The following is a 21,438-nucleotide window of genomic DNA, read 5'->3' on the forward strand; positions in this document are numbered from 1 at the left end:
GCGCCTCCCACCCCGGGGTGTTGCCATGGTAACGGCCTTGGCCGGCAGCCGGGGAACAGCTGCGGGGCTTCCTGGCTCCACCTGCTGAGCTGTCAGCCCTCTCTTTCCTGACTCGGAGGGATGACGGCGTGTGGGTCGCTGTTTTTCCTTGCTAACCGAGGTATTTCTCATCTTCGCACCCAAACTTGATCTTAACTCACAGAAGCCTGGTATTATCCTCTCTTTATTGAGGTAAAATAATAATATTGGAAATGGCAGATGGCCAGACTTGCACCTCATAGGAAAATGTTATCACCATCGAAATAGCTGGTGGTTTTTAATCTCCAAGTTTCCTCCTCTGTAATTTAATCTGAGGCCTTTCAAGATTGAAATACATATAAATGCATTCACAAGGCCCCTTATATTCACCACCCAATGCTTTGGACTCATCGCATCAGGTTATGAGTGTTGTGTTGTTGTTTAGTTCAACATGGTGTCTGGTTCTTTGTGACCCCAGGGACTGTAGCCTGCCAGGCTTCTCTGTCCATGGAATTTCCCAGGCAAGAATACTGGAATGGGTTGCCATTTCCTTTTCTAGGGGATCTTCCAGGCCTAGGGATTGAACCTGAGTCTCCTACATTGCAGGCAGACTCTTTACTACAGAATCACCAGAGAAGACCAATTATGAATGTAAAAAGCAAATAACCTGATTATCACAACTTCCTGTCATGATGTAACCAAGGCAATAGTACCCAAACTACAAAAGTGACAGAATATTTCAAATACTGGTGTCTTTAGTCTCTTCCAGCCAGGGAAATGGGACTACTTGCTGTCCCCTGCCTCCTCTCCACAGTTTCACACCTCTTCATTTGTGCCCTTTCAGAACATCCTTCCTCCTGGCTCCAAGTTTTCAGTTCCCACCCATCCTCCCAGGCCCTGTGAAATGCCACCCCCTCTACAAAGACTCCTGTTCAGTGCAGTTCAGTTCAGCCACTCAGTTGTGTCCGACTCTTTGGGACCTCATGAACTGCAGCACTCCAGGCCTCCCTGTCCATCACCAACTCCTGGAGTCACCCAAACCCATGTCCATTGTGTCGGTGATGCCATCCAACCATCTCATCCTCTGTCATCCCCTTCTCCTCCTGCCCTCAATGCTTCCCAGCATCAGGGTCTTTTCATGAGTCAGCTCTCCGAATGAGGTGGCCAAAGTATTGGAGTTTCAGCTTCGACATCAGTCCCTCCAATGAATACCCAGAACTGATCTCCTTGAGGATGGACTGGTTGGATCTCCTTGCAGTCCAAGGGACTCTCAAGAGTCTTCTCCAACACCACAGTTCAAAAGCATCAATTCTTCTGTGCTCAGCTTTCTTTATAGTCCAACTCTTACATCCATACATGACTGCTGGAAAAACCATAGCCTTGACTAGACAGACCTGTGTTGGCAAAGTAATGTCTCTTCTTTTTAATATGCTCTCTAGGTTGGTCATAACTTTCCTTCCAAGGAGTAAGCATTGCATCAAAAAAGCACTGTTCAGTGCAGTTCATGGCTGCAATCACCATCTGCAGTGATTTTGGAGCCCAGAAAAATAAAGTCAGCCACTGTTTCCCCATCTATTTGCCATGAAGTGATGGGACTGGATGCCATGATCTTAGTTTTCTGAATGTTGAACTTTAAGCCAACTTTTTCACTCTCTTTCACTTTCATCAAGAGACTTTAGTTTTTCTTCACTTTCTGTCATAAGGGTGGTGTCATCTGCATATCTGAGGTTATTGATATTTCTCCTGGCAATCTTGATTCCAGCTTGTGCTTCCTCCAGCCCACTGTTTCTCATGATGTACTCTGCATAGGAGTTAAATAAGCAGGGTGACAATATACAGCCTTGATGTACTCCTTTTCCTATTTGGAACCAGTCTGTTGTTCCATGTCCAGTTCTAACTGTTGCTTCCTGATCTGCATACAGGTTTCTCAAGAGGAAGGTCAGGTGGACTGGTATTCCCATCTGTTTCAGAATTTTCCACAGTTTATTGTGATCCACACAGTCAAAGGCTTTGGCATAGTCAATAAAGCAGAAATAGATGTTTTTCTGGAACTCTCTTGCTGTTTTGATGATACAGAGGATGTTGGCAATTTGATCTCTGGTTCCTCTGCCTTTTCGAAAACCAGCTTGAACATCTGGAAGTTCACGGTTCACATATTGCTGAAGTCTGGCTTGGAGAATTTTGAGCCATACTTTGCTAGTGTGTGAGATGAGTGCAGTTGTGCCATAGTTTGAGCATTCTCTGGCATTACTTTTCTTTGGGATTGGAATGAAACTGACCTTTTCCAGTCCTGTGGCTACTGCTGAGTTTTCCAAATTTGCTGCCATATTGAATGCAGCACTTTCACAGAATCATCTTTTAGAATTTGAAATAGCTCAACTGGAATTCCATCACCTCCACTAGCTTTGTTCATAGTGATGCTTCCTAAGGCAGACCAATCAATATCACGGTAATCAAAGTTTATGCCCCGACCAGTAATGCTGAAGAAGCTGAAGGTAAATAGTTCTATGAAGATCTACAAGACCTGCTAGAACTAACACAGAAAAAAGATGTCCTTTTCATTATACGGGACTGGAATGCAAAAGTAGGACGTTCAGAAACACCTGGAGTAACTGGCAAATTTGGCCTTGGAGTACAGAATGAAGCAGGGCAAAGGCTAATAGAGTTCTGCCAAGAGAACGCACTGGTCATAGCAAACACCGTCTTCCAACAGCACAGGAGAAGACTCTACACATGGACATCACCAGATGGTCAACACTGAAATCAGATTGATTATATTCTTTGCAGCCAAAGATGGAGAAGCTCTATACAGTCAGCAAAAACAAGATCGGGAGCTGACTGTGGCTTAGATCATGATCACGTTATTGCCAAATTCAGACTTAAATTGAAGAAAGTGGGGAAAACCACTAGGCCATTCAGGTATGACCTAAATAAAATCCCTTATGACTATACAGTGGAAGTGAGAAATAGATTTAAGGGACTAGATCTGATAGAGAGCCTGATGAACTATGGACGGAGGTTTGTGACATTGTACAGGAGACAGGGAGCAAGACCATCCCCAAGAAAAATAAATGCAAAACACCAAAATGGCTGTCTGAGGAGGACTTACAAATAGCTGTGAAGAGAAGTGAAAAGCAAAGGAGAGTGAAAATGCCTCCTTGAACTCCAGAAGCCAAATCAAATTAAAGACTTTTACAAAAAATTAAAAAAAAAAAAAAGAAAAGAAAAGAAAAGGAGAAAAGGAAAGGTATACCTATTTGAATGCAGACTTCTATTATCTCCTAGCTGAAAAATCACTCCTTACTTAATCCCTGACTCTCATAGTATTTCAGCTGGGTGACACTCAGAACATTATACATAGTATAATCCATCTCAGACTCTCAGCATGTGGGACTGATCTTTTTCTGATTCATTTTTGTGTCGCATGATGAAACCCGTGTAGTGAGCCACAAAGAAGTTAGTACTCAGGAAATTTCTTTCCTTTTGACGAATTCTTTACCATTTGCTTCCAGCTGCTTCCCACCTTATTTCTGTCACGTGCCGATGTGTAAAAGATTACATATTGGCTCCTTCTATCTGTCATATATGTTGAAATCACTTTGCCAGAAAGCAGAGAAGGTTGTCTTTTTCCTGCACTGTGATATTAATATGGCTAACTAAAAATTATATCAATATAGTGGTAGTGTTCAACCTTGGCTGCACTCTGGAATCATCTGGAAAGCTTTCAAAACTCCTGAGGGCTGAAGCCCTCCTCCAGAAAGTCTGATTTAATTGGTCTGGGGTATGACCCAGAAGGACTTTTGAAAGCTCTCCAGGTGATCTAATGGGCTTCCAGGGCAGAGAACTGCAAAAGAGGGAGGATGGCCAGTGTAGAAGCAGAAAGGTAGAGTCATAGATTGAAAACTGAGTCAGCGTTTATGGAGCATTGAGCAAAGGTGAGGCCCAGCTGTGAATGGGGCATGGTGGGGCAGGGGGGAACTGGTGAGGGGGGAAGTCTGGCGGGCCCTGCTGGTTGTGGTTTTCTACTCAGGCCATCAGCTGGGTGCTGTTATTCATGAAAATTACCCCATCTTGTTCTCCTCGTTCCCTGAGCAACTTTCTATCCTATTTCTTTTCAAACTTTCATGCCCTGATATTTGCATTTTTTTTAGTGCTAGTTGCCTGGAGCTGCTTTACTGTTATGTTTGCCTAATTGTGATTATGAATTTTCCTCATTCTTTCTACATTTACTAATTAGGGTTCTTCTGTTAGAAAGAGCTATCCGATTGTTCCTTCCCCTCCGTTGATGTCTTTATTCAATTATTTGTATCAGTATGGACTCATGGATATTTATTTTATTCTTTGGGTTATTGCCTGATGCTGTCATTATTATTTTGTTTCTTAATTTGGCACAGCTTTGGCTGGTGGGGCTTCTTCAAATTGGCTCCTGTGTCCTCTAACCATGCCCCCATTCTTTTTCAAGGAGAAGTAGATTCTTATTTCTTAGTTATATTTTGTAGATGAGGAAATGGGACTCTGGAGAGGTGGAATGATTTTCTGGCAATCTCATGTCTGGAATGTTGGATTTCATCCAGGGCAGGAGCAGGGTCACAGGGGAACAGGGAAAGCTGCTCTTTTCTTTTCTTACTTGGCTTACTCCTGTTCCTCCCTTAATATTTAATGGAGTCAACCAAATAGTTCATGGTTCCTACCTTCCCAAACATGAAATTATGTCTTTCTACCTGGACATGAATTAATATAGTTGGATTGTTTTCTTGTTCATATCAGCAGTGCTAACCAAACATGTTTCAGATGGTGGCCCTAAACTAAAGATAGATTTTAACACAGCCACACTAATCAAGCCTGTCTTTGTGAATTATGCAAAATATGAAAATAACACTTTAACTTACAAGATGAACAAGTTCTGGGGAATCTGATGTACAGCATGACCATGGTTAGCAATACTGCAGTGTACACCTGAAATTTGTCAAGGGAGTAGATCTTAAGTGCTCTCAACACACCTGCATGTGTATACACACACACACACACACACACACACACACACACACACACACACACACACACACACACACACACAGACACATGCATACAGGAACCATGTGAGATATTGGATGTGTCAATCAACTTGACTGTGGTGGTGCTCACCAGATCATCATGTTGCACATGAAAGCTGCTCCTTCCCTTGGCTTATTCTCACTTGTGTTTTGTGTCTTTATCTACCTCTATTTATATAATACATGCATATGCATAGACACAGAAATACATGTGTATCAATTTGAATACACAAATATGTCTTAATGTAATGATGATTTAATTAATTATTGTATTTTCTATCAATAGGAGACTAGATAGGTTTTGCAAGTAGAAAGTATGTGGACTTTGGCATCACATTTATAGATTAAAGCATTGTTTCATGTCACTTCCTAAGAAAAAGTAAGTTGTACCATTTTATTCTAATTCATGTACATTTACCTCAGCAGGAAGAAACTTACACTAAAAGGATTTGGAAGAAAATTGACAACTAAACCCAAGAGTGCTCAGTTATATTGTCAGACATAAACAGCATGATACCACATGGTATTCTGTAGTAACCATTTAGAAACTAGGTCTTCTTATTTTGCGTTTAAGAACATAACATGATTTGACATTTCCCCCACTTTTTATGAACTCCATTTACAGATTTAAAAGCATATCATTATAAAATCTTATTCAACCTTGACTTTCTCAAATACATCTTTTGCCTTTGAAATTTTTCAAACTATTGGACAAAATGTTCCCATTAGTAGGTGAGACATTTGGCCCATCTGTATTATTATCTAACAGCATTTGCTTAAAGTGTGGTCTATAACCTGTCCCAAAGTCACTTAGGATGCTTGTTAAAAATACAGAATTCTTTGGTTCTCTCCTAATTTACCAAAGCAGAGCCTCTGTTGATACAGCCCAGTAATAAACATTTTAAACACTCTACTTGGATGTGTCTGACACATGCAAAATTTTGAGGTCTACTGGAAGGATGTGTCAGAACATTATTTAAAGATGTAGAGTGTGAGGGAACGATGTAGAGTGTGAGGGAGCTGAATCTTAAGATGTCAGCCCAGAAAATTAATCAGGGGCAGCTCTTTCATTTTAAAATGAAGAAGTAGGGCAGAACAATTTTTCAAACTGCTTCTAGCCCTAAAATTCTGAGATTATTTTGCCCTTTGTGTATGCTCTGAACATTGCAGTTGCATTGTACTCAGGCTCTGAGAAGGCTCTCCTCTCTCCTTTAAACTGGATATAAGTGCTTCTATTGATGACTTAAAAAAAACAGATTAATTTTTTAAATGAAGTCCTTTTAAGATTTAAAACTTTTTAATGGCTATCAAAGATGGAGTTCAGACACTATATTTGAGTTGCTCTTCATTTCTTCAAGGTTTTGGCATTTCAATCTCATGTTGGTTAACTTGGATGGTGGAAGGAGGCTAGACCATTAACCCATCAAATGGCATATTTTGGGTTACAGATTTTTGAAACCTTAGAATTTAACATCAGGGCTTTTATTGCAACTTTCAAGGGGATGACGTTAGTGAAGGAAAACATTTTCTGTCAGCAGCGTAGACTTAGAACAGCATTAATACTGGCTGAAGTTAAAGTCTTTTTGAACCTTCTCATTAGAGTTGCTTTAGCAATAAATGTCATCATTAAATATTTCTCAAATACAAAGTCAGGGAAACAGAACGGGCCTACAGATACTGTAATAAGAACTTGTGAAACCAAAGTGTGACATTTCATCCAAAACATTGGATTTTTACTTCGATGATGGCTTAACAAAAGAAATAAATGCTTTTCATATTGCTCAATTAAAATCAGACTACTTCACAAAAAATTGTTTCTTTCTTTCTGTATGAAATTTGTTGTGTGTCTTAATTTGTGAGTGATTTGACCACCTTAATTAAATCCTAAGAAAATCTACAGAGTGTTTATTAAAGAACAAAGTAAATACAAGACAAATAGCTTTTCTTACAGATAAACATGCAGAATGAAAACTTCAGGGTGGGGAATAACTTAAGGAGGATAAGACCCAGCTCTATGATTAATTTGATTTTTTGGCATTCTGTTTTCTTGTCAGTAGAACATGTCCTTTGCTTAATGCTAAAAACTAGTACATTTGTTATTCTTATGTCTCTACCCGAGAAGAGTGTTTGTGTACACCTTCTTTTGACATTTCACTTTGAGGCCTAGTATTGAAGACCCTCATCTTTTTATTCCCCAGTAGTCTGAGTTACAGACTACTAACTAACTTTCTTTAGTTACTAATTTTAGTAACTGAATTTCTTTAGTTACAGGAAATGTGCACACACTTAATAGCATCAATGCAAGAAATAGACAAGCAGCCACTTACTCCCTGAGGGTGGAGTTAAGGGGGTAATAGACCAAGAATGAATGTCGCCCAGGAAGGGTGCTCCTCTGTGGCCAGGATGACTCACAAGGAGATCAATGCTGAAGAGGACACAAACGTGTAGAAATTTATATTTCTTTAGCTAATATAGTTTTAGAATGATCATAGGATATGAAAAGCAGTGTTGCAGTTTGGAGACAAATTCCTAAAAGAAGTGTTATTTGAACATGCAGATATATTTCTCTAAATTTCAGTATTTTTGAAGCAGGCAAAAATACATACACAAAGGCCATTTTTCGTATGGGTGACTGTACTTATATATGACTTCCTAAAATAAGAAATATTGGTTTGAAGCTATCAACTTCACTGGTATTTAAGACAAGCTTTTCTTTTCATTTCTTTCTTCCCTCCCTCTTCTTTCTTCCTTCCCTCTTACTTCTCCCCTCCCTTCCTTCCTTTCTTCCTTCTTTCCTTCCTTCTTTTTCCTCCCTCCTCCCTGCTTTCTTCACTTTCTTTCTATCACTCTTATCTGAAGCTATTCAGGAAGGGGGTGTTTTATCATATTCAGAGACTCGAAATGGGATATTGAAAGGAGATCTTGGTTTTTTAATAAAGTTTTTTCTTTGTTGTGTGTGAGAGAGCTTTACTAGAGTCCTCTTGGATAAAAAAGGAAATCTGCCTTTGGAAAAATATATATAAGCTTTCAGTTCACCTTTCTGTAATGATCTAATGTCAAAAAATGTTTTGTGAAGCTTATAGAAACATTATGACACTATGACTAGTATGGTCAATGGGATTTTGGTAAGCACTAGGATTAAAAGAGGGGCTTCCTAGGTGGTGTAGTGGTTATAAGAATCCACCTGCCAGTACAGGAGACGAGTTCGATCCCTGGGTTGGGAAGATCTTCTGGAGAAGGAAATGGCAACCCACTCCAATACTCTTGCCTGGGAAATTACATGGACAGAGAAGCTTAGTGAGCTTACAGTCTGTTGGGTCACAAAGAGTCAGATATGACTGAGCACAAAAAGGAGGAGAAGGAGGATTAAAAAGAGAGTATATAAAGGCAGGTTTGGAGGATGAGAAGGAAACAAAGGTTTGTTTGACAAAAAGTCAAATACTCAATTCATACCATAAACTTTGATCTCCTCGGCCCAGAAAATCCAACAGGATATTGAGTTTGAGTGAGGGTGTGAGTTGTTTAATGTGTCACTTATGACTTGTCATGCCCTGTGTAGAAGGAGAGAAAATGCTAGGCACATGTTTGCACATTGCCCTGAAAGAAAATAAAAGTGCATCACACATGAGTTAGTTAACCTTGTGTTGTTTAATTAGAAGCAATTTGTCTTTGTTTCATTGGTGATGAATGCCTTTCCTTTGTATCTTATGACAATAACTGTCAGGAATAGTTTGAGTGGCTTAATGTTTGTTTCTCATGCTCCTTGTGAAGGGAGCAAGTACTTCTTCTTTTTGCGGGCCCACATTGTTGGCATCCTCCAAAGACCACAGTCACATTTAACCCATCCTTTTCTTCAAAGGAAAGGTTCTTGAATTTTTTCTAATTTTCATTGTTTTAAGGTAAAACAGATATGGTATGGGGGTTCTCTAAGAGAATTTAACATCTTGTGTCTTCATTTCTATAATAGTTAAAATACATTAATATCAGCATAATCAGAAAGAGTCTTGTATCAGACACCGCCAGGCAGTTTTAGGTGTTTGTCATTTGTGATCTGAATTAGCTTTTGGTACCAAGTGTTATTCTTAACAGCAGTGAGTAGTAGAACAGAGATTGCTAATGTTTAAATGATGTGTTTGGGCCCCTCAGGAGTCGGCAGGTGCTGTATTCCTGAGTGTTGCTATAGTTAAACAGAGAAGATGAGAGGTAAGCCATCTCAGGAAGGTGGTAGTCAGGGCTTGCCAAACCAAAAAGAATCTATACTCCAGGACTAGTACCATATGCCAGAGAAGGCAATGGCAACCCAATCCGGTATTCTTGCCTGGAAAATCCCATGGACAGGGGAGCCTGGTAGCCTGCAGTCCATGGGGTCTCGAAGAGTTGGACACGACTGAGCGACTTCACTTTCACTTTTCATTTTCATGCATTGGAGAAGGAAATGGCAACCTACTCCAGTGTTCTTGCCTAGAGAATCCCAGGGACAGGGGAGCCTGGTGGGCTGCCATCTATTGGGTCGCACAGAGTCGGACACGACTGAAACAACTTAGCAGCAGCAGCAGCAGTACCATATGCACCAAATGTAAGCACCAAAACAGCATCACTTTATATTAAATTAACATCACTAATTTAAATTTTATTGGCTCTGTTTTTAATTTGTATGCATGTTAGGGTTTTATAGTTATGTAAAATTCTAAGCATAGGGGGAATTATTCCTAGTTTTATGTGGGTACATATTAATATGTAATGTAATATAATAAAGACAATTTTAAGGTAATATTTAGGTAATATAATAAAAGCTAATACCCTTTAGAAGAATTTTGCTCCTGCCTGAGATGAAGATAAACACAGCTAGCCAATAGTTAAAGTAAAGACTGATGGGAGTAGAAAGAACTGATCTCCGCTGTGCTGTGCACAGAGTGACTGGGCAACTTAAAGGGAGAGTAATGGAGTGGATAAAGTCTATGTAAAGTGGCCACGGTGCTGACGAAGGTCCATGTAGTCAAAGCTGTGGTTTTCCAGTAGTCATGTACGAGTTTGAAAGTTGGACCATAAAGAAGGCTGAGCACTGAAGAACTGATGCTTTTCAACTGTGGTTTTAGAGGAGACTCTTGAGAGTCCCTTGGACTGCAAGGAGATCAAACCAGTCAACCCTAAATATTCATTGGAAGGACTGATGCTGAAGCTGAAGCTCCAGTACTTTGGTCACCTGATGTAAAGAGCTGACTCACTGGAAAAGACCTTAATGTTGACCCTAAGATTGAGGGCGGGAGGAGAAGGGGACGGCAAAGGATGAGATGGTTGGATGGCATCACCTACTCAATGGGCATGAATTTGAGCAAACTCTGAGAGATAGTGAAGGACAGGGAAGTCTGATATGCTGCAGTCCATAGGGTCACAAAGAGTTGGACATGCCATAGCAACTGAACAACAATGGAGTGAAGGCCGAGGAGGCAATGCAGGCAGGGGTCCGAGCAGTCAGGGAGCCGAAATATGACACAAAGTGGGAAGGCAGTTGGTTCCTCTGAACCATCTGATTTTGCTAGCTGGCACTTATTGAAGTTGGGCTCCTGCCCTCCCCAGCAAATAGGGGACAGGGGCTCCATCTTAAGGTGTGGCTGGAACAATTTTTTTGGCAGCCTTGGGTTTTCTCAAACAGGCACATTAAGGGGGACTAGGGTCATTCTAGGAATGTGACTTTGAGCTGTTAGAAATATGTTAGCATTTGTTCAAATCTTTTTTGACCAAAGGGGATGCCTAGTTGAGAAGAGGGCTCCAGAGGCTGGCAGCTTTTGGCCAAGTTGAGAGGTCTTGCAGTGATAGTATTAATAACTGAAGGAAACATAAAATCTATCTATCTATTTATCTGTCTATCTATCTATACTGTTTTGTTTCAGGGTCGAGATCTGGACTGTAAAATTCAAGAATATAAAGAAGTTGGAAAAACCTTTCCAGAGAGTCAGATAATAGAATGGTTTATCCAGCTGTTGCTGGGAGTTGATTACATGCATGAAAGGTATGTTCATTTGTTACTGAGGCACAGGGTTTTTTTCACAGTCATGTCTGAACATGAAAAATGAAATTTGGGAGGTAGAATGAAAAGGAAGTAAGTCCAAAGGTAAATGACTATACTTAGATATATATGATATGCTGTTTTATGAAGAAAGTGTCGAATGATTATACCTAGAGGATTTACTTGATTACCTTTTTTGTTGTTCTAGAAATAGCACTGACTTTAAATACAAAACAGAAACTTGTATTAAACATATTTCTCTATATCTGATCCTATCCTGTGAGCCATAAGCATTTCTCTGGTACCTTTAGCATACTATGAATTTATTACATCTTCCAGCAGGCTTGAGCTGTGAATACCCTAGCATGCTGCAGATAGATTGTGGGGTTACTTTGGAGTATGTCAGTGCACATCAAAATGTGCTCACATGAGCTAAGGAATTAAGGCAGAAGATATAAGTGTTCATACCAAAAGTCAGTTTTGACATGAAGTATCTGATAAAGAAGGTCAAATTATGCTATATGGGTTCAACTATTTATAATTTGCTTTTGCAATATTGGCCTCAAATGTTTGTTTTTTTTTTTTTAATTAAATGTTTTACTATTTTTCCTACAGGTCAAAAGCAAAATGTTTTAGTTGTTAAATGTTTTATAGACCCATAATAAGAATGCATTTGGAAAGATGAATATACATAGACAAATAGAAATAGATGCTTTGAGGGATCCATGTTAGCTTTCAACTTAGGAGTGGTAACATTCTTCTTGAACAGAAGTGGAAGTTTGTAGGGTTCACGAAGGCCTGGCAATCCATGAATGTCAAATAGTTTAAATGTGTCATCTGTGCTTTCTGAAGGCATAAAAAGTAATCTGATTATTTGGTGCTTCTTCTTCTGCTGATTCTGTATATCTTCTGGAACACATGCTTGATGAGATAGCCACTGACTTATTGACGGTTCACAACAATCTTTTGAATAGTGTCAAACTATCCTAAGAGGCAATGATAAAAGAATATGAAACAATCTTTTAATAAATTACCAAAACTGCTGAGTATAAGACTTCTGTGTACATACAGTTTTGTTTGTATTCCTTTTATTTTCTCTACTATTCCTTGGCATATTTGTTAACTTAGACATAGGGAAAACAACACCTATAAAGATGCCAACTTTGGTGTTCAGTGTACAAAATACAGAAGTGAAATCTGGTTGATTTAGGAACCCAAACATTTTTGATGTATTTTGGGTTGGCTTAGTAATAGTTAAAATAAATGAGTTTAAAATAATCCTTTAAAGAGAGGATTTAAATTTGTTTTGAATCCTTCAGCATTTTAAGAGAGTCATTAAATGGGGCTAAATATTTGTGTATTTGCAGACATGTAGATCTCAAATACCATACTTTGTGATTCAGATAATAAATGATGCATCTTTCATTATGTTATTGTAACCAGTTATTGCAAAGTTTTTCTCTACAGATGGAGAAATTTCAATTTTATACTTAAATTTATTCATTCACTTATTAAATGGTGTTAAGAGTCTGGAAGATCCCCTGGAGAAGGAAATGACAACCCATTCTTGCCTGGGAAATCCCATAGACAGAGGAGCCTGGTGGGCTACAGTCCATGGGGTTGCAAAAGAGTTGGACATGACTTAGTGACTAAACAACAAAGTAATAAAACAAAAAATAAAGCCTAACTTCTTCTGGTTCAAGATGGCAGAGTAGAAGGATATGCACTCATCTCCTCCTGCAGGATCACCAAAATCACAGCTAGCTATTGAACAGCCATCTACAGGAGAATGCTGGAACCCAGCAAAAAAAGATATCCCACGTCCAAAGACAAACAGGAAGCCACAGCCAGATGATAGGAAGGGTGCGATCATGATAAAATCAAATCCTATACCCGCTGGGTGGATGACCCACAAACTAGAGAACAATAATGACAAAGAACTCCTCCCACTGTTGTGAAGGTTCTGAATCCCACATCAGGCTTCACAGCCTGGGGATCTAACAAAGAGACTGATCTTGAAGGCCAGTAGGATTTGATTACAGGACTTCCACAGGACTAGGGGAAAGAGAGACTCCAGCCTTGGAGGGCACAACAAAATCTTGCCTGCACCAAGACCCAGAGAAAAGGAGCAGTGACCCCATAGGAGACTGAACCAAAGCTACCGACTAGTGTTGGAGGGTCTCCTGTGGAGATGTGGGTCAGCAAGGGCATACCACAGGGATGGGGGCACTGGCAGCAGCAGTCCTTGAAGGTCCCCTTTGGTGTAAGCCCTCATGAAGGTAGCCATTAGCCCTACCAAAGAGCCTGCAGACCCTAGGGCTGGGTCACCTCAGACCACACAACTACCAGGTAGGGAGTGTAACCCCACCCATCAGCAGATAATTTGATTAAAGCTTTACTGAACAAGACCTTGCCCACCAGAGCAAGACCCAGTTTTCCCCAGCACCAGTCTCTCCCGTCAGGAAGCTTACACAAGCCTCTTAGCCTCCTCCATCACAGGGCAGAGACATTACTTTGCCTACAAAGGTCCATATAGGCAAAGGTATGGTTTTTCCAGTAGTCATGTATGGATGTGAGAACTGGACAATAAAAAAGACTGAATGACAAAGAATTGATGCCTTCAAACTGTGGTGCTGGAGAAGACTCTTGAGAGTCCTTTGGAAAGCAAGAAGATCAAACCAGTCAACTGTAAAGGAAATCAGCCCTAAATATTCGTTGGAAGTACTGATGCTGAAGCTAAAGCTCCAATACTTTGGCCACCTGATGCAAAGAGCCAACTCATTGGAAAAGACCTGACTCATTGGAAAAGACCCTGATGCTGATAAAAATGGAAGGCAGGAGGAGAAGGGTGCAACAGAAGATAAGATGCTTAGATGGTGTCACCGATGCGATGGACATGAGTTTGAGCAAGCTTTGGGAGATGGTGAAGGACAGAGAAGGCTGGTGTGCTGAGGTCTATTGGGCTGCAAAGAGTCAGACACAACTGAGCAACTGAACAATGACAAATCAGAGGGCAGACAGAAGCAGCAAGAAGACCCACAATCCCATAGCAGCTAGAAAAAATACCACATTGCAGAAAGTTAATCAGGATGAAAAAGCAGAAAGTTATGTCCCAGATGAAGGCATAACATAAAACCCCAGAAAAACAACTAAAGAATTCAGAATAATGATAGTGCAGATGATCCAGGATTTCAGGAAACCATGGAGAAGATGCAAGAAATGTTTGCCAAAGACCTAGAAGAACTAAAGAGCAAACAGAGATGAATAATATGCTAGAAGGAATCAATAGCAGGATAACTGAGGCAGAAGAACAGACAAATGACCTGGAGGACAGAATGGTGGAAATCATTGCCACAGAACAGAATATAGAAAAATAATGAAAAAAAAAAAAAAATGAAGGCAGCCTAAGAGACCTCTGGGACAATATTCAGTCCACCATTTGTATTATAGGGGTCCCAGAAGGAGAAGAAATAGAGAAAGGACCTGAAAAATATTTGAAGAGATAATAGTGGAAAACTTCCTGAACTTGGGAAAGAAAATAGTCAAGTCCAGGAAGCACAGAGACTCTCAAGGCAGGATAAACCCAAGGAGGAACACATCAAGAGACATAGTAATCAAACTGACAAAAATTAAAGACAAAAATAAAATATTAAAAAAGAATTTAAACCCAAAAGAATGATTCTTTTAGCACATGGCATGGACATTTATGAATAATGATGTGTGAAGCTTAAGAGTATTCACAGTTCATTCAAAGCTACCTTGAGGCTATAGCCCTGAAACTCCTTCCTTATGCTGTGTTAACACAAAACCCCAACCTCAGTGACTTAGGACAGTCAATTCTTGCTTTTGTTGCCTCTTGGCAGCTACAGATCCACTTTGAGTCTTCCTGTCTCACTGTCTACAGTGAAGGAGCAGCTCATGCTTTCTGTTGGCAGAGGAAAAGCAAGGAAGTTAAGGGAAACATTGAGTGGTTCTTTAAGACTCTGCTCGGACATGATATTTGCCTGGTCTGTTTGCATGCCATGGATCCAAGCAAGTCAAATGACCAAGTCCAGTGGAGGTGACTTTTCCCCCCAAGGGGGACACTCACTGCCAGGTACAAGAGATGCAAATATTTGGGAACAAGAATACAGCCTATCACAGTGTTTCCCTCAACCTTCTACTTAAATCTTTCAACTATAGCCAATAAAAGATCTATTTACAAGCATTATTCCAGCCTTTTCCTCTTATGGTCTAGAGCACATATTCAAATGTATTTTGAAAATTCTGCTTACAAATAAGTTTGGAAGATTACTTTGGAACAAAGAAGAAGATGAATTAGGCTCCTCTGTTGCCAGTGCCTTGAAAGTACTTTAGTGCGTGTGATGGTTAATTTTATGTGTCAGTTTGAGAGGGCTGTGAGGTGCCCAGATTAAACATTGCTTCTGGGTATGTCTGTAAGGCATTTCCAGATGGGATTAGCATTTGAGTTGGTGGAATCTGTAGACTGTCCTCTCCAGTGTGGTTGGACACATCCAGTCCCTTGAAAGTCCAAACAGACAAAAGGCAGAGAAAGAAGGAATTTGCCCCCATTTTCCTGCCTCATTGAGGAGCTGGGATGTCTCACCCGGTCTTCTGCCCTTGGATTGAGAGACTTAGTCCATTGACTCACCTGATCTCAGGCCCTCAGACTAGGACTGAATTATACGATCAGCTTTCCTCGGTCTTCATCAAGCAGAAAAGATGGTGGAATAGAAAATATGCACTCATCTTCTCCTGCAAGAATATCAATCACATCTGCTGAACAACCATTGATAGGAGGATGTTGGAATCCACCATCATGCGAAATGCTAGGCTGAATGAATCACAACCTGGAGTCAAGATTGCCAGGAGAAACATCAACAGCCTCAGATAAGCAGATGATACCACTCTAATGGCAGAAAGTGAAGAGGAACTAAAGAACTTCTGAATGAAGGTGAAAGGAGAGTGAAAAACATAGCTTAAAACTCAACATTCAGAAAACTAAGATCATGGCATCTGTTCCATCACTTCATGGCAAATAGATGGGGAAAAAATGGAAACAGTGGCATATTTTATTTTCTTGGGCTCCAAAATCACTGTGGACAGTGACTGCAGCCATGAAATTAAAAGTCACTTGCTCCTTGGAAGAAAAGCTAGGACAAACCTAGACAGTATATTAAAAAGCAGAGACATCATTTGGCCAACGAAAGTCCATATACTCAAAGCTGTGCTTTTTCCAGTAGTCATGTATGAATTTGAAAGTTGGACCATAAAGAAGGCTGAGACTGAAGAACTGATGATTTTGAACTGTGGTGCTGGAGAAGACTCTTGAGAGTCTCTTGGACTGCAAGGAGATCAAACCAGTCAATCCTAAGGAAATCAACCCTGAATATTCATTGGAAGGACGGTGCTCAAGCTGAAGCTCCAGTACTTTGGCCACCTGATATGAAGAGCTGACTCATTGAACTCATCTGATCCTGGGAAAGAGGCAAGGAAGGAGGAGAAGGGGGCAACAAGAGGATGAGCTGGTTGGATAACATCACCGACTCAATGGACATGAGTTTGAACAAACTCTGGGAGATGGTGAAGGACAGGGAAGCCTGGAATGCTGCAGTCCATGCAAAGAATTGGACATGACTTAGCGACTGAACAACTTCCTGGGTCTTCAGCCTATCGACAGCAAAGCTTGGGATTTCTCAGCCTCCATCTTTGCATGAGCCAGTTCCTTGTCATAAACCTCCATTTGTATCTATATCCATATCTATATCTTCTGTTGGTTCTGTTTCTCTGGAGAACTCTGACTAATAAAGTGCAGGGGCAGGGGAGGAGCCAAGATGGCGGAGGAGTAGGACGGGGAGACCACTTTCTCTCCTACAAATTCATCAAAAGAATATCTGAACGCAGAGCAAACTTCACAAAACAACTTCTGATCGCTAGCTGAGGTCATCAGGCGCCCAGAAAAGCAGCCCATTGTCTTCGAAAGGAGGTAGGACAAAATATAAAAGATAAAAAGTGAGACGAAAGAGCTAAGGATGGAGATCCGTCCCAGGAAGCGAGTCTTTAGAGGACATTTCCAGACACCGGGAAACCCTCGCACTGTCGGGCCTGGGGGAAGTGTTTGAATTTAGGAGGGCAACCTGACTGGGAGGGAAACAATAAATAAAACCCACAGATTACGTGCCTAAAAGCAACTCTCAGCAGAAAAGTGCCCCAGACACCCGCATCCGCCACCAGCAAGTGGGGGCGGCACGGAGAGGAGCGGGCGGCATTGTTTGGGGCAGGGTCCGGGCCTGAGTGCCCTGAGGACAATCGGAGGGAGCTTTTGTGAGTTGCCAACTTGAACTGTGGGACAGCAGGGAAGAGAGAGAAAATTAACCGGCCCGAGCACGCTGCCGGCCGTTCGCGGAACGGGGGGACGGAGAGAGTCCGGAGAGGGGCTCGCAGACTGCGGACCCGCCCAGACCCGCCCAGACCCGCAGGAGGCGGGAGCAGGTCGCAGCGAGACACAGGGCGCAGGCACCCGACCGACGCGGGCGGGGACTGGGGCTGGGGACGCAGAGGGCAGAAGGCGCATGCACCCGACTGGCGCCTGCGGAAACCGAGATTGGGACCGCGGAAGGTAGTGGGTGCGCCGCACCTGGGGAGAGTGCGCCTGTCAAGCTCCTGGCTGCCTGGACCGCTCTGACGGGGAAGGCACAAGAGCGGACGCAGCCTTTTGTTCCGCGCTTTTGTGGAACACCCAAGGGCTGGAGCTGCGCGCAGCGCGCTCCATATAGAGCAGCCGGGATCCTGAGCAGCGCAGACTGAGAAAGCAGCGCCAGCCCCTCCCGGCAGCGCCAGCCCATCCCCGCAGCGTCAGCCCCTCCCAGCAGCGCAACAGAACTAGCTACCTGAATAAGAGTCCACCTCTGCCCGCCTGTGTCAGGGCGGAAATGAGGCTCTGAAGAAACCGGCAAACAGAAGCCAAATAAACAAAGGGAACCGCTTCAGGAGAGAGCGGTGCAACAGATTAAAATCCCTGTAGAAAACACCGATTACACCGGAAGAGGCCTGTAGATATCGAGAAGTGTAAGCTGGAACGAGGAGATATCTGAAACTGAGCCGAACCGACACTGACCGCAACAGCTCCAGAGAAATTCCTAGATATATTTTTACTTTTTTTTTTTTTTAATAAGGAAAAAAAAAATTTTTTTTTTAATTTTTTCTTTTTTATTTTTTCTCTTTCATTTTCCTTTAAAATTCCCTATTACTCCCCCATCACTCCTTAACTTTCATTTTCATAGATTTTTACGATTTTTTTTAATTAGGGAAAATTCTTTTTTTTTTTTTCTTTTTTTCTCCTTTTTCTCTTCTATTTTCTATTTTTCTTTTTCTCTTATTTCTTTTAAAGTCCTCTAGTACTCCTCTACTACTCCTTAATTTTCATTTTCAATACACTATAACCTTACCAAAAAAAAAAAAAGAGAGAAGCCCTATTTTTTAAACTGAACTTCATATATATTTAAAAAAATTTTTTTGTGTGTGTTTTGGTTTTTGTTTTTAATATAGTATTTTTAAGAGTCTAATCTCTACTCTAGATTTTTAATTTTTGTTTTTCAATATATGATATAAATTGTGAACATTTAAGAATCCAATATTCAGTTCCCATTTTTATTCAGGAGTGTGTTGATTATTCTCTCCCAATCTTGACTCTCTGTTTTCTACCTCAGAACACCTCTATTTCCTCCTTTCCCCTTTTTTCCCCAATCCAATTCTGTGAATCTTGGTGGGCGTCTGGGCTACGGAGAACATTCTGGGAACAGACAACTGCATAGATCTGTCTCTCTCCACTTGAGTCCCCCTTTTTCTCCTCCTGCTCAACACTATCTCCCTCCTCCCTCTCCTCTTCTTCATATAACTCTGTGAACCTCTCTGGGTGTCCCTAACGAGGGAGAATCTTTTCGCCATTAACCTAGAAGTTTTATTATCAGTGCTGTGTAGTTGGAGAAGTCCTGAGACTACAGGAAGAATAAAACTGAAATCCAGAGGCAGGAGACTTAAGCCCAAAACCGGAGAACACCAGAAAACTCCTGACTACATGGAACTTTAAGTAATAAGTGACCGTCCAAAAGCCTCCATACCTACACTGAAACCAACCACCACCCAAGAGACAATAAGTTTTAGAGCAAGACATACCAAGCAAATTCTCCAGCAACGCAGGAACATAGCCCTAAACATCAACATACAGGCTGCCCAAGGTGACACCTAACACATAGACCCATCTCAAAACTCATTACTGAGCACTCCATTGCTCTCCAGAGAGAAGAAATCAAGTTCCACGCACCAGAACACCGACGCAAACTTTCCTAACCAGGAAACATTGGTAAGCCAATCGTCTAACCCCACCCACTGGGAAAAACCTCCACAAGAAAAAGGAACCACAGACCTCCAGAATACAGAAAGCCCACTCCAGACACAGCAATCTAAACAAGATGAAAAGGCAGAGAAATACCCAACAGGTAAAGGAACATGAAAAATGCCCACCAAGTCAAGCAAAAGAGGAGGAGATAGGGAATCTACCTGAAAAAGAATTTAGAATAATGTTAATAAAAAGGATCCAAAATCTTGAAAACAAAATGGAGTTACAGATTAATAGCCTGGAGACAAAGATTGAAAAGATGCAAGAAATGTTTAATAAAGACCTAGAAGAAATAAAAAAGAGTCAATTAAAAATGGATAATGCAATGAATGAGATCAAAAACACTCTGGAGGGAACCAAGAGTAGAATAACGGAGACAGAAGATAGGATAAGTGAGGTAGAAGATAAAATGGTGGAAATAAATGAAGCAGAGAGGAAAAAAGAAAAAAGAATCAAAAGAAATGAGGACAACCTCAGGGACCTCTGGGACAATGTGAAACACCCCAACATTCGAATCATAGGAATCCCAGAAGAAGAAGACAAAAAGAAAGGCCATGAGAAAATACTCGAGGAGATAATAGCTGAAAACTTCCCTAAAATGGGGAAGGAAATAGCCACCCAAGTCCAAGAAACCCAGAGAGTCCCAAACAGGATAAACCCAAGGCGAAACACCCCAAGACACATATTAATCAAATTAACAAAGATCAAACACAAAGAACAAATATTAAAAGCAGCAAGGGAGAAACAACAAATAACACACAAAGGGATTCCCATAAGGATAACAGCTGACCTTTCAATAGAAACCCTCCAGGCCAGAAGGGAATGGCAAGACATACTGAAAGTAATGAAAGAGAATAACCTACAACCTAGATTACCGTACCCAGCAAGGATCTCATTCAGATATGAAGGAGAATTCAAAAGCTTTACAGACAAGCAAAAGCTGAGAGAATTCAGCACCACCAAACCAGCTCTTCAACAAATGCTAAAGGATCTTCTCTAGATAGGAAACGCAGAAAGGTTGTATAAGCGTGAACCCAAAACAACAAAGTAAATGGCAACGGGACAACACCTATCAATAATTACCTTAAATGTAAATGGGTTGAATGCCCCAACCAAAAGACAAAGATTGGCTGAATGGATACAAAACAAGACCCCTATATATGCTGTCTACAAGAGACCCGCCTCAAAATAAGAGACACATACAGACTAAAAGTGAAGGGCTGGAAAAAAAATATTTCATGCAAACGGAGACCAAAAGAAAGCAGGAGTCGCAATACTCATATCAGATAAAATAGACTTTCAAATAAAGGATGTGAAAAGAGACAAAGAAGGACACTACATAATGATCAAAGGATTAATGCAAGAAGAAGATATAACAATTATAAATATATATGCAACCAACATAGGAGCACCGCAATATGTACGGCAAACGCTAACGAGTATGAAAGAGGAAATTAATACTAACACAATAATAGTGGGAGACTTTAATATCCCACTCACAACTATGGATAGATCAACTAAACAGAAAATTAACAAGGAAACACAAACCTTGAATGACACAATGGACCAGCTAGACCTAATTGATATCTATAGGACATTTCACCCCAAAACAATCAACTTCACCTTTTTCTCAAGTGCACACGGAACCTTCTCCAGAATAGATCACATCCTGGGCCATAAATCTGGTCTTGGAAAATTCAAAAAAATTGAAATCATTCCAGTCATCTTTTCTGACCACAGTGCAGTAAGATTAGATCTCAATTACAGGAGAAAAATTGTTAAAAATTCAAACATATGGAGGCTAAATAACACGCTTCTGAATAACCAACAAATCATAGAAGAAATCAAAAAAGAAATCAAAATATGCATAGAAATGAATGAAAATGAAAACACAACAACCCAAAACCTATGGGATACTGTAAAAGCAGTGCTAAGGGGAAGGTTCATAGCATTACAGGCTC

General features: G+C 40.9%; 1 protein-coding gene across 9 annotated transcripts in view; it reads left to right on the top strand.

Moving 5' to 3' along the window:
• Positions 1 to 21,438, top strand: part of NEK11 (NIMA related kinase 11) — a 280,951-nt gene that overhangs the window by 62,974 nt on the left and 196,539 nt on the right. For all 9 annotated transcript variants that reach the window (XM_043874531.1, XM_043874532.1, XM_043874537.1 and 6 more), the window contains one exon: positions 10,964 to 11,082. In XM_043874531.1, the coding sequence (XP_043730466.1) occupies positions 10,964 to 11,082 (119 nt within the window). The remainder of the gene's footprint in view (positions 1 to 10,963; positions 11,083 to 21,438) is intronic.

The sequence above is a fragment of the Cervus elaphus genome, chromosome 19, assembly GCF_910594005.1.
Source record: "Cervus elaphus chromosome 19, mCerEla1.1, whole genome shotgun sequence".
Lineage (NCBI taxonomy): Eukaryota > Metazoa > Chordata > Mammalia > Artiodactyla > Cervidae > Cervus > Cervus elaphus.